At 34.6% G+C, this 14,178-nt stretch overlaps 1 protein-coding gene across 1 annotated transcript; it reads right to left on the bottom strand.

The window, feature by feature from the left end:
* Positions 1-3,965: 3,965 nt before the first annotated feature.
* Positions 3,966-13,683, bottom strand: LOC120068437 (chloroplastic import inner membrane translocase subunit HP30-2-like). Its single transcript, XM_039020204.2, has 6 exons — positions 13,033-13,683; positions 12,712-12,827; positions 4,992-5,118; positions 4,496-4,644; positions 4,340-4,402; positions 3,966-4,254 (listed from the first exon to the last, which is right to left on the bottom strand). The coding sequence occupies exons 1-6, from the start codon at positions 13,312-13,314 to the stop codon at positions 4,224-4,226; spliced, it is 768 nt and encodes a 255-aa protein (XP_038876132.1). The 5' UTR covers positions 13,315-13,683; the 3' UTR covers positions 3,966-4,223.
* Positions 13,684-14,178: the final 495 nt, after the last annotated feature.

Raw genomic sequence — 14,178 nt, 5'->3', positions numbered from 1 at the left:
TGTTTTTTTAACATATTATTGTTTGGGAATATCGAGATTCTATATTAAATCTTATCTACTTTTTCAAATCTTTCAACCAAAAGTTAGGAAAATTTGGGATATATAAAGAATTTGAGTATCTTCGATCGATATTCTATATATTTGAGTTTTGTCATTGAAATCTCAGGCATATTAGCAATTCTTTATATTTTTTCAAATCTTAATTTTTTTCATTTGTAAAATTTGATCTTTTACAAAATTTAAAAATTGCACTCGAGATTCATCTGAAAAATCATCATTAATAAATGTATTTAGAAATTTGAAAATTCATATAATTATGGAAACTAAAATTAAGGTAAATATTTGAAAATTTATGTAAAATTTTGATATAAGATTTGGTAAAAATAATTGAATTTGGAGAAATTTTGAAAAGATATAAGATTTGGAAAAATTAATAGAATCTCAGTGTTAATATTGTCGGAAATTTCACATTAATTTTTTAACTAAATTTCGGTGGTCGATCTCACCCGAGATGAACCGAGAAAAACTAATTTAACGAGTTGTTAAAAAATGTGCTAGTTTTGAAAAATGAAACTTGATAGTGTTATTTCTGATAATTTCCCTTTGATATGCTCAGTCCTATGAGTTAAAAAGTAAATCTTCACATATATTTTAGGGGAAAAACTTAGATACAGGGTTGCACCCATCCGAATCTACATCAAGTGGGTTGTATCTCCTATCAAGTGGGTTGTATCTCCTAAAACTTGTGGTTTGTAAACATTAAACATATTCTGTTTTTTCAATAAAATTGTTATTGAGGTTTATTCATAAAAATGTTATTGAATATGTGAGTTGCACATTTTAAACATTAAATCCAATAAACTAAGAAGTCTTGGCTATAACATAAATAAGAAATAAAGGTCAATAAACTAAGAAGTCTTGGCTATAACATAAATAAGAAATAAAGGTGGATCAAGTTCGAGTAATAGCCAAAATGGTCTATAGTATAGGGATTAGGCTGGGTATCTTATCTTGGAGATATTATGGATGCGGCCCACGTTGTAATTGTTAGAATAGTTGTAAAGTGTTACAAACGATATGATCCTGAATTTTTCATATGGAGACATGCGAGTGAAGGCATCCTATGCAATGAGTTTGCATAAGATCGAACTACGAAATAGTCACTTTTACTTTACAAAACGATAAGATTGGCTATTTCAATTCGATGACCTAGCTTATCTTAATCCTGAGCTAACTATGAACTTCTATTTATTTGGGATTATTCTTTAATCTACCTGGGTGAAAGTAGCTCAACATAACCGACTCAATAAGCTTCCCATTTTATGGGTAAGACCGAGTAGATAGCTAGGGATATAGTCCTGCAAGATGGAATTTACCCCTACCTGCTTATAGGGTTAGTAGATAGGTTGTTTCTTAAGTATTGACTCCAAGTATTGAACAAGTGACTCCACCTTCTCTTCGGCCTGAGAGGGACTAGGTTTAGTGTTTGGACCAAAAACCAATTGTTCATTAGTAGTTCAGTGGAGACTTAAAGAGCAAGATGTAATTTCAGGGGTAAAACGGTCATTTTGACCAAGTTATAATTACGAGCAACCTGTGAAAGATTGACTTACTAATCATGATTAAATCAAGCGAACAAAAATATATCTATAGTGAAGAGAGTGCCCTGGTAGTTAGCGAATGTTGATTAATTGAGTTAATGAGTTTAACTGATTTATCTCGGATCGTTGGAGCTCATGATCTGTAGGTCCATCAGGTCATCTGCTAACTCATATCAGACTAAACCTTGGAATAGTATGTTGATAGAATTTGAAACGTTCAAATTAAGTTTAGGAACTATTAATTATATACGATATAATTAAAATATTTAATTATCGAATTAAACGAATTGGAAAATTTAAAATATTTAAATTTTATTTAAATATTACATAATGAATAGGGACTCATGTTCGGAATAGGTGTTTTATTAATTTAATATTTGATATTAAATTAATTTAATTAATTAAATTATTTAAAATTAATTATTTAAAATTTAAAATTGAATTTATGAAATTCAGTTTTTAAAAACCAAAATTCATTATAAATTGTTTTTTATGAAAATAAATTTTAAAATGAAGAAAATTGATTAAAATGGAAAGTGAGAAAATCCCACATTTTCCATTTTCTCTAACACCTAATCTATGCTTTATTAGTGCAATGTGTGGTGTCATTTGTTGGTGGATTATTTTTGCATGAATAATTTGTATAAATGGAAGTTTTTAATATTTTCTAAAATCTTCATGCAAGATTAAATTTTAAGAAAGAATTGTTCTTTTTTTTTTTTCCCATCAAACTCTCCCCAATTTCTCAAATTCTCCTCAAAATATCATCTCAATTTGGGTCCCACAACCCGTTCCAAGGCTGAAGAATAGCGGAGAAGACACTAGAGGTGGTCCACGATGAGTTTGTGATCGGAAATTGTCCAAGGAGTTGCTGACTTTTTTAGATCTATGAAGGTTAATTTCTTAAACCAATTTTCCAATTATGGACATGCATGCTTGATCTCTAAAAATTAATGTAGTTAGAGTGCTTAAAATCCTAATTGTTTCAACATGTTAATTATTAACACCAGCAATGGATTAGAGGGTGGTTGTGGCGGGTGGAGTCATTAGAAACATTAAATGGGGAGAGAGAAAGAGAGAAATGTTGGAATGTTTTGAATTTGCTTGTGGCATTTTGAACAACCAAGTACAGGGGTTTTGCTGACCAGACAGCGAACCACATTACAGGAGTAGCACGCCCTGGTGGAGGTTCAAGGGCCACGCCCCTGAAACCTATTTAAAATTCGTATTTAACATATTTACTTATTTGTAATTATTTACGATTATGACCCTAGAATTTAGAGTAGTGTGCTATATAAACTCTTTAACTCTAGAGACACCTTTAATGTATTTAGAAAATATTTTCTAATAATACTGTTCTCCCCCTACCTCAAGGACGTAACTAACACACCGTTAATGAACCATGTAGATCTGTATGTTAATTCTTTTTACATTTTTTATATTATTTAATTATCGATTTCGTAACAGAAAAAATAGAGTTCTTTGATAAATGTACAAACTTCAACCGTGAATATTGTTGAAGTTAGTGAAATTAAGTTATTTAACACTTTATGAAGTTGATGAGCCAAACATTAAGTTAGTTAAAAATTCAACTCAAGTCAATGCCCCAAACACCTACTTGGTAATTGTCGAAAATGTGAGTCTTTTTTAAAACCTTAAATACTTCTCTCTTATCATTTTGGGCCTTCTACATTTTACTTGGGTTTATTTTAGTCTCTACAATTCTTTTAAATGATCATTTTGATCTCTTAATAAAGATGAAAAATGAATAGACTAAAATGATCATTTTTCACAATTACAAGAACTAAAATAGATATTTTGAAAGTATAAAAGACCAAAATGAACTAAAATCAAAGATATGCCACACTAAACACCATTTAAACTTTTTTTTGTTTATTTTCATTCTGTGACTTTTTTATCTTCTCAAGGATTATGAAAATTTTTCCAAAATCCAATTACATATTACAAAATTTCAAATCCACAGTAACCCAATAGAAGAAACAACCCCATTTACCACAATTACCCCCATTAAGATCTTCTCGACTTGTTACCCCAAATGGTACCAGAAAACACACACAAAACACACGAAGAGAGAGAGACACAACACACACTTTCAATCTCATCCATATGGTGGAAATAAAGTGGTTCCGTCATCTTTCCCATAGCAGCATTTCATTTCGTTTCTATTTTTCTTCTGGATTGAAATTTATTCGTCGAGGGTTGCTTTTCTTAGAGTTTGACGTTTGATTTTTTGTTATTTGGGAGTTCTAATTTATGGAGAAAGGGATACTTGTTTATGGAAGCCTAAGAAAGTTTTGCAAATTTGAAGTTTTAACCAACCAAGTTATGTTGTCTCAAAAAAAATAAGAAAGAAAAAATCAAGTTCCATTAATCCCAACCAGGCATGGTTCTATCGTCCGCAATATAACGAAAAGGTGCATTCAAAATCGAACTTAGTGTGAATTCAAATGACAGAATCAACCACTCACAAGTATAACAGCCCTATTTATTACACATTCTTTCTAATTAAGATGACCTAGTATTTCCCCTACCAACTCAAGTTCAAGTAGAAAGTGGGGGACACTTGGTTGCAAATAAACTGGGCAACATGCTCCCTTTAAATCAGCTTCGTCTCTCTCTTAGCTCTGGATTCCTGAAATTAAAAGTTTAGCCACAAATGAGATAACATACAAGTAATGGAAGCAATGACAATTTTATTTATAGAACTTAATTGAGACCTCTGAATGTGATCCAGAATGAGTAGCCTTGGTCCTGGGGGAATTTTGACATCTCTAAGCGCACTGCCACATGTCAGAGCAGGGGTATACTGGGTCAATACAGCATATCTATTTATTATAACCTTAGGCACAAAAGCTTTAAATCAATTTACATGCCTGTCAGTGAGCAGAGGCAGAGTGGTATCGGTCAGTAAGCCTTTCTTGAAATTCTTCTCATAACTTTGTAGTCCAAGGTTATTCAACATGCTTCTTGTTTTAGCATAGTACACATCTTCCACAGGTGGTTGAGAAAACTTTTCCCCTAACTGCAAAACAGGCATTAACTCTAAAGTAGGTGCCCCCGGATAAAATTGCCACTATGATTTTCTTTTCAAGTTGCGAAGCTCTTATAATATGTGAAGTAGAAAGTAGAGCCCGTCCAAAAATTTTGTTAGAGCTGTACCAGAATATTTCAAAGTGAATTCTAATCTAATAATTCCATATCTTCAGCATCCTGTGCTGTAAGAAGATTGAAAATTCTCACGACTCGGGACAAAGGAACAGCCGAAGACTTTCTAAGACGAAGAATGCTTGAAACGCTTCAAATTATCAGAACAAAAGGACTGCTATCAGCAAGTTTTGCAATAATAAAATAGTTCCTATTGATGCACACCTTAAAAAGTCCACCTTGAACGAGGGCAAAAAAGAGACCAGAGGTAACAGCATTTGCCGCCTGATTTGGACCTCCCATTCCACTCACCAACGAGAACATAGCCCCAGACCCAAAAGCAGCCACCATGCTGTAATAACAAGTAAAATTATGTTAGCCAAATTTCAGGAAAGGCACCAACGCATAAAATAACTAAAAGGAAAATACACCATGAAATAAAAGAACGCGTTTCGAACCAGAAATACATTTGAACGATCAAGTCGCTACACAAAACATGGAACCAAATTAAAATTTGTTGGCTACAAGAAACATAGAAAAGAGTCTACATACATCAAATGACTGTAACTTTGTACAAGATTATCCACATAGAAATCTTCACTCTTTTCCCACGATTATATGATGTAAGAATAAATACATGCATTGTACTAAAGGGCGGAAAAAAAGGAGAGAATAAATACATGCATTACTAACTGGATACTAGATTGTTATAAAGAACTACTTATCCTCTCCATAAAATGTTAAAAGAAAATAGCCGAATATCATAAAGCCCTTTGACATTTCTTATGGGCCTCTATAAAATTAGTTCCTCCAGGCCCTTTGGAAGACTAAAAGCGGCAAAAGAATAAACATTCTGGTTGGATTTTGTTGTTTGGGGCCCTTGATAGCTCAGAGATCTTACAACATAAACTTCAATCCCATTACCTCTCCCCCTCCATTTGCCCACTTTGTTTAGCAAGCCGCGAAGACCTAAGTCTTCCGTTGCACATATTCATACATATGTTGGGGGAAGCTTCTCTCATACATCAATCTACATTGGGTGTCTGGGCAGACGATCTTTAATAATATCTATCAATTATTGGCCGGGCCAATTTTATCTTCCAAGGCCCAACTACTCTGGTCAAATGCTGTAAAAGCCTTAATTTCAGAAATTTGGTTTGAACGAAATCAACGAGTCTTTCACAACAAGGCTACTGATTGGTCGGATTGGTTTGGTTCAGCTCGCCTTTTAGCTTCTTGGTGCTCTCAGACAGTTTTTTCGTAGATTACTTTATCCATAATATTTGTCTTTAACTAGAACTTTTTTGTTTCTTAGTGTAACCATGGCAATTGCTATTTTGTTTCTAGATCGAATAGCTGAATTTTGTAATATGATATTATAAGGGTGCTATGGAGGTGTCAACTTAGTTGAGATGCCCAAGTGCACTTATTGATCCCTAGTCTTCAGGATTTCTATGATTTTTATGTTTCATTATATTCCTATCTATGTATCTTGACACTTAGTCTCTTTTCATTATATCAATGAAAAGTTTGTTTTTGTTTCAAAAGAAAAAGCCACTTCATATTTTGTTTTTAAGAGAAACCAAGCTTTCAGAGTGGAAATGAAATACAAAACAAAAATGTCCACGTGCATACAAACAACAATTCACTCAAAGCCAAACAACTAGTCATACCCAAAAAAAAAAAAAAATCGATCCCTAATAATGAGTAATGGATAATTAAACAAGATCTAAAGAGATTGACGCCTAAACAGAGGTTAAAAAGAACTTCACCAAGAGAGATCCATTCTAATGCCTCATGTTATCCATTCTTAATTATGCCCAAGATAAAGGCCTGCATATGACAAGGGTAGACACCACAAACCAACAACCCACTAGAGGAAAGCCCACCTAGACAATTCAGCCTGGTTGCAATTAACACCAACCCGAAAACCATTAGTCGCACCCTTATCAACCCCCTTCAGATTAATCGGCTAAGCTAAAGACATCCACCACCAGAAGGAAGAGGAAAGGGGAAAGAGACTCAAAGATGTTGATTGGAAGAACCTTAATGATATGAACCGTCCCGAGTATCAAATTATTATTTATGTTTTATTTAATAATTTTGATGTAATTATAGTGTTTTCCAATTTTATCCTTTTTATGATATTTTAAGTAGGGTTATTATTGTCTTTTATTATGAACTTTGATGTGGTATTAGGGTTTTTTTAGGCTATTTAAGGCCTTGTCTTTAGATTGTTTGGATCAGTTAAGTTTTACGATGAATTAAGTTTTACCCTTTGAACTTCTTTCAAGATTAGAAATGAGAGCTTCTTGAATTTTGCAATTCATGTGTTGAGTTGCATGCCGAGAATATTCAAGTGGGATTAATCATCCTATCTTGTGGGTCATTCAAATCTTGAGCCAAAGAACTTGTTCTTTGTCTCAAGAACTTTGATCTAAAGACAATCCGTGTCTAACCCAATGAGCCAATCCTTAGAGTTGAAATTGAGTTGATTTGGGGGTTTTAGTGATTGAGAATTAGGGGGTTCTCATAACAAAAGGGTTTCTAATTCCAATTTGTGGGGTTTTTTGTATCACTTAACCTATTGGCCAAAACCTTGGCAACAATTTTGGAAACCTATAACTTAGCAATGTACTCTTTTCTCTTTCCTTTTCATTTTTCATTCTTTTTCTTTTTCTCTTTCTTTTTTTAATTTTTTTTTTTCAGAAAATAATTTTGAGAAGGAAGAAGATAGTTCATTGACAAATGATGGAGAGGAATTACTTGACCTACCAAATAAGGTTTAAAGAAAATTTCTTCTGATTGAAACAAAAAGAGGAAAGGAGTAATTACTAAACAGAGGAATTCAATTACATCAGGAACAAATGGTGAACTTAGATTCTCAAAAGTGATGCAATATGCGTGCTCCATTTTGAAATTTTGTTAGTTTTCTTGCCATAAGGACTAGAAAAAAGGCACTAACCATGATGTCCCAAAGCATATTGTTTTCCTTCTTGAGAGGAGAAGTCAAGAATCATAGACAGCCTTCGTAGAACTATTACTAAACTCAAAATCTTGAGTGGATGGATTATGGTAAATTTAATCTCTCATTTCATATTTTAATACACACTCTCTCACTCATAGGCTTGGAAATTAGCAAGGTCCAACAAGTAGCTATCAAAATTAATTGGTAAAGAAATGAATTATAGAAGTTCGAACATAAAACCTTGTGCTCTGATACCACTTAGAAATTTGATTGAACCCATTACGAGTAATAATAAAATAAACGGCGAAATACATTTTTGGTCTCTAAGGTTTGATGTTGTCTATTTGGTCCCTAAATTTTGAAAGTATGCATTTTTTTCCCTAAGCTTTTGAAAATAGTTCTAAATGGTCCTTGAATTAAGTTGACCGTTTGTTGATTAATAGAAAAATACTTTCATTGAGAAGAAAGAAAAGAATAGAAGGAAAATACAAACAACCTAGCAAAATGAGAAAACAAAAACAAAAAGAAATCTAAAAAATTAAGATCTAAAGGGTAAATACAAAAACACTTATATACCGAAGTTTAGGACAGTCATGTAACCTAACAATGACTAGATTTCCTTCCAAAAAGTCTCGACCCAAATGCTCCATAAAACTATACAAAACTTGGTGTCATTTCAAGGAAATCAACCTTTTACGATGAAATGATGAATTAAGAAGAAACTCCTTCACTATAGAGCTATACTCTCAAGGTCACCAAGCAGACACTAAAGAGCCATTTGGCCCACTGACTTCTTACGTTGGTGTAAACAACTCAACTTCAATAGTAAACACTATTGAATGTTGCACATTTATTGAGTAACTTCATCTTCCCATCGTTTTCTATTTTTCACAATTATCAAGAAACTCTATCTTCCTATCTCTACTTTTCACATTTATTGAGTAACTCCACATTCCCTTCTTAATCTACTTTTCACATTTATTGACGAACTCCATCTTACAACTCTACACCCCAAACACAAACTTACTAACTCCAACATATTAACTTCACTCAATAGGCCAAACCACCCCTAAACATCTACAAAAACCATCCCAAACTGGGGGAAAAAAAAAAAAGCACTAGAATTCTCTAGGACAGAATTATCTTATCCAGTCATGTTTTCAAATCTTTTCTATTTACAATCTATTCTCTTTTTTTTCCCTTCAATACATGCGGTATCAAGTCCTACACCTAAAGAAATGGGAAAGTGCCTCGAAAGATACACATGATGGTGGTATTGGCATTGGTAATTTTCTTTTATTTCAATGAAATTGGAGATTCATTAAGTAGCAAGATTTGCTTTGGAGTAGGGTGGTTAAAAGCATTCATGGTTCAAATCCTCATCTTTGGCACACTTCGGGTAAGCATGGGCTGAGTTTGAGCAGCCCTTGGATCAGCATCTCAAAGATTCTTGGTGCTCGGAATTATCTTTTAAGGAGATCTATCCAAGGCTATTTCGTGTGGCCTCATTTCATAATGGTAGTATTAATGACAATGGGGATTTTAATACGAGTTCATGGAACTTAATATTATGAAGATAGCTCAAAGAGGAAGAGATCCTAGAATTCCAGCAGCTATTGTCTCAAATAGAAAACAAAAGAGTTAATTGCAATTCGGATTCCCATATATGATCTTTGGAGTCATCTGGAAGGTTTTCGGTTAAATCTTTGTCCAAATAATTGAATTCCTCCATCCGGTTAGACAAAGAAATTTATCAAGGCCTCTGAAAATCCAAAAACCTTTGGATTCTATTTTTTGGAACCCTAAATTGTTCGGCTACTCTTCAACACAAATTTTGAGACAAATGCCTTTCTCCTTATATGTGTCCTTTGTGTCAAGCAAATGGAGAAGACCTACAGCACGTACTATTTGAATGCTCTTATATAAGCAAATGTTGGTGGAAGTTATTTTCACTCTTCAACTTATCTTGGGCCTTCGGAAAGTCAATTGGAGAAACTATGTCTCAAGTTTTGGTTGGTCCTCTACTCTCTCCTAAAGCTTAGATACATTGGTATAATGCAATTAAAGCTCAAATCTTAGAAATCTGGTCTAAACGAAATCAGAGAGTTTTCCACGACAAGGCTTTGGATTGGACTAATCGTTTTGGTTCTACTCGTCTACTTGCTTCTTCATGGAGTTCTAAATCAAAATATTTTGTTGATAACTCTATTCAAGATATTTGTCATAATTAGAATACTTTTCTTTTTTCTATGTAATCATGTATTCACCAAGTATATCAAGTGGATCTCTTTTGTATTGGGATGTGATGAGGATACTAAGGATGTGTCATAGTTGAAATATTCGGATGCATCTACTAATCCCTAGATTCTATGTTTCGATATATCTTTGCTCATTCTTGTATTTTGAGCATTTGTCCCTTTTCATTATATGAATGAAAGGTTATGTTTTTGTTTTTAAAAAAACATAAAAATTTTCTTCTATTCTTGAATAAGTTTGTGGTTCTTTACTTTGATGTTATTCTCATATATAGCAAGATAGCATAAGACCATCTCCACCACCTAAAGGAAATATTTTCTATCCTTGCTACCAATACTTAATAACTTCAAAACGTGTGCTTGCTTGAGTTACAACATCTCATTTCTTGGATTCATCATAAGTGCTCAAGGATCTCAAGCTGACCCGTTGAAGATTAAAACAATCACCAATTGGTCCATTCCTTCCACGGTAAAAGAGGTTCAGTCTTTTCTAGGCCTTGCTTCTTCTTATTGCAAGTTTATCAAAAACTTTAGTACTATAGCAGCTCCTCTAACCAATTGCCTTAAAAAGGGTAAGTTTCTTTGGACTAAAGAACCTTAGATAGCTTTCGGACCCTCCAAGATAAGCTAGCTTCTTCCTTAGTTATAGTACTTGCAGATTTTTCCAAATTAATTGAGGTTACTGTTGATGCTGGTGCATTAGGAGTAGGAGCTGTCCTATCTCAAGAAAACCACACTATTGATTTTTTTTATTTTTTTTTTTTGAAAAGTTTAACTCCTAGGCAAAATGGAGTACATAGGAAGTAGGAACAAGAGTTCTATGCTTTAGTTACAGCTCTCCAACAATGGGAACATTACTTAATAGGGAAAAAGTCAATCCTTCTAACCAACCATTATTCCTTGAAATTCTTACAAAAGCAAAAGCACATTAGTCGTACTTTATGCATGCTAGATGGGTCTCATTTATCCAAAAATTTAAATTTTTCATCAAGCATACTTCGGGTAGTAGTACTAATGAGGTTGCGGATTTGAGTAGAAAGGCAAATTTTCTAACTCTTCTTCTGAGTTCTGTCACAGCTTTTGATCATATTTCAAATTATTATGCTACAGATTCTGATTTCAATTCAATTTGGGCACAATGCTCTTCTGATTCTCCTCCCAAATACTGCCATATTTTGGATGGGTATCTTTTTCGTGGAAACCAATTATGTATTCCTCAAGGATCTCTTCGAGAAGCCATTATTAAGGCAGCACATTCCAGTGGGCTTTCGGGACAGTTAGAGATAAAACTTACCTTTCTCTAGTGGATAGATTCTTTTGGCTGCAATGGCACAAGGAAGTTAACAATTTTGTCAAACACTGCTTTATTTGTCAAAACTCCAAAGGTAATACTCAAAATTTTGGCTTATATATCCTTCTTCCTATCCCTACTAATATTTGGGAAGATCCTTCTATGGACTTCATTCTAGGCCTACCAAGGACTCAACAACGTTTTGATTCGATTTTGGTGGTTGTTGATAGATTTAGCAAGATGACTCATTTTATCCCTTGCATAAACCGGCTGATGCTCTAAATATTCCTGACAGTTTCTTTAAGGATGTTGTTAGGCTTCATGGAATTCCAAAGTTAATAGTTCTAGATTGAGATGTCGAATTCATGAGCTTCTTTTGGAAAAGCCTCTAGAAACAGTTTGGGAAAAACCTCAAGTACAACTCAACTAGCCACCCCCAAACTGATGGCCAAACGGAGGTGATAAACCAAACTTTGGGAAATATGTTGCGCTGCATTTGTAAAGATCAACCTCGGTGTTGGGATGCCAACTTAACTCAAGCAGAATTTGCATATAACAATATGCAAAATCGTATCACAAGGAAGTGTCCCTTTGATATTGTATATATTCGAGCTCCTCACCTAACATTTGATTTAACTAATCCTTATGATTGATCGAATAAAGAAGCTCCATAATGAGGTTGTGGACAATTTAGAGGATGCTAATCAACCTTACAAGGCTCAAATTGATGCTCGTCGCCGTGATGTAACCTTTCAACCTGGAGACATTTTGTTCCTAACACCTACTTGCTCACCAACCTACCGGTTCCTCTTCCAAACTTACTTAAAAGAAGTTTGGTCCCTTCCATATATTGGAGCGTTTTGGTCCTAAAGCCTGCAAGGTGGATCTTCCTTCATCCATGAACATAAGCACCACAATTTAATGTTGTTGATTTGTTTCCCTATCATGCACCAGATGACTTACAACTCTCCAATTAACTCAAGGATGAATTACATTCCCTTTTGGGTGGGGAAGAACTGATGTACGTATCTTTTTGGGTTTTTTCAGCAGTTAATCTGTTTGTTATTTTACTGTTTATGTATTAGTTTAATTGCTGTCAGATTAGTTATTAGTTGGTTTGGTTAGTTTTGGCCAGCTTAAGTTGTTATCTTCATTCTTCGGTGCCTATATATATGGCAGCCCCTCCTTATGTGCTCATTCAATAAAATTCTAGCATTCCTTTCAAGATTTGTACAAGAATTGTTCTATCACAGATACAAAAGCAGTAGCCTGGCTTTTCTATCCCTCTTCCATAATTCATTTCTTCAACAAAATTAATTTTGGATTAAAATGGAAAAATGAACATAACAAAGCCAGGGGAATGCAAAGCCTGATGATATGTCAAATTATCAATCAGGAAAAGGAAACGGCAGAGCAGTCGTAAAACCTTACCTTGACTGGACATCCTCCTTGCCTCTCAATCTCTTCATAACAGAAGATATGCCAGCATTAACACCTGTCATGACGGCAAAGTTGCGAGCTTGTACCAAGGGACCTCCAGCAAGAGCCTACAATTTAAAAGAATAGCAGAATAATTAGGTACCCGAAATTCCATAAAATCGTGTTTGAAATTCCATAAAATCGTGTTTGTTCATTGAAGAACTGAATATCGGAATGAGGAGGTTTTCAATCGAGGGGAAAATCCTTCTTTATGATGCCGTTCGAGGAAAAATATTGTAACAAAACAAGGAACAGGAAGGAGCAGAGTCGCACCTGGGCCTGCTTGAAAGAAGCCATGGCTTGAGGGTTGAGGCCGGCTTGAGGAGTGGGCAGAGAAGACGAGACGTCGTTGGTGAGAGTGCCCATAAAACCACCAATAGCAGCGCCCTGCGCAGCGCTGGTGGCGGTGACAACAGCAGCCTCGACTGGGAGAGACTGCTTGGCCAACCACGTTCTGAACCCATTTTCTAGTTCCTTGAAACGAGCCTGAATCTGCTCCACAGGGTTTTGTGGAGGAGTCAATTTAACTACCACTCCCTGTTTCCCCTGCTCCATCTATGATAAGTCAAGGCAACTGGATGGAGCCTCTATCTCTTCTCGGTTCCTTTCCTCTTCCTCTCCTCTATCCTCCGTTCGGCAATCGTTAGTTTCGCAGAAAAGCTAAAGCTTGGAGCCGATCAGCAACCGCTGGATGGATAACAAATATATATTTTTCATTTGTTCTTATTTGATTCTACAATCCCAAGCCAACCCTAATATACAAAACTTTCTCACACTTCTATAATGATTTTTTTTTTTTTTTTTAATGGGGTGGGAGAGTTGAATGAATTCTAGATTTTTTTTTTTAGTAGAATAGAGAAAAACAAATTTAAGAGAACAACATATAGAAGGGCAAAATCTATCAAGGAATGATGATTTCAATCTAAATTTTAGAAAAGTCAAATCGACGAGCATGAAAAGCTAAAACATGTCTATAAAATTGACCACATGCACAACCCACCTTCTTTACACTTGTAAAAATAGAAGTGCCACTTAATCAATTTAGATGATGCTAATATTGCATATCTTTTGTCGAGGTTATACAAATCTATTAAGAAATCACCGAACAAAGCAGGAGAAAAAAAAAAAGAGAGAAGGACCATTCAATCAAGAGAGAAAAACACTGAGAATTTAAGTGGTTCGTCGAGAAGCTTACATCTACTGTGCAATGAAGGAAGCTCAATATTAAATAAAAGTAATTTTGGTGAAGAAATACAATCATATAAGTCTCTTCCCTCCCCGCTCATGTTGTACCTCCTCTTGCATCAAGCTACGGAACACTCCAGATTTATTAAAGACCTCCTTAATTAAGGGCTTCTAACGCTTTGGTTGTAGGTGTTGGGGTTGATGCCCTAAATCTCATTTGGTCATGTAGTTTAT

The sequence above is a fragment of the Benincasa hispida genome, chromosome 12 (assembly GCF_027475165.1).
Source record: "Benincasa hispida cultivar pf3 chromosome 12, pf3_genome.v1.1, whole genome shotgun sequence".
In the NCBI taxonomy this organism is placed as follows: Eukaryota; Viridiplantae; Streptophyta; class Magnoliopsida; order Cucurbitales; family Cucurbitaceae; genus Benincasa; species Benincasa hispida.
Note: the sequence above shows the minus strand (reverse complement) of the source record. Positions and strands in the feature narration are given on the sequence as shown.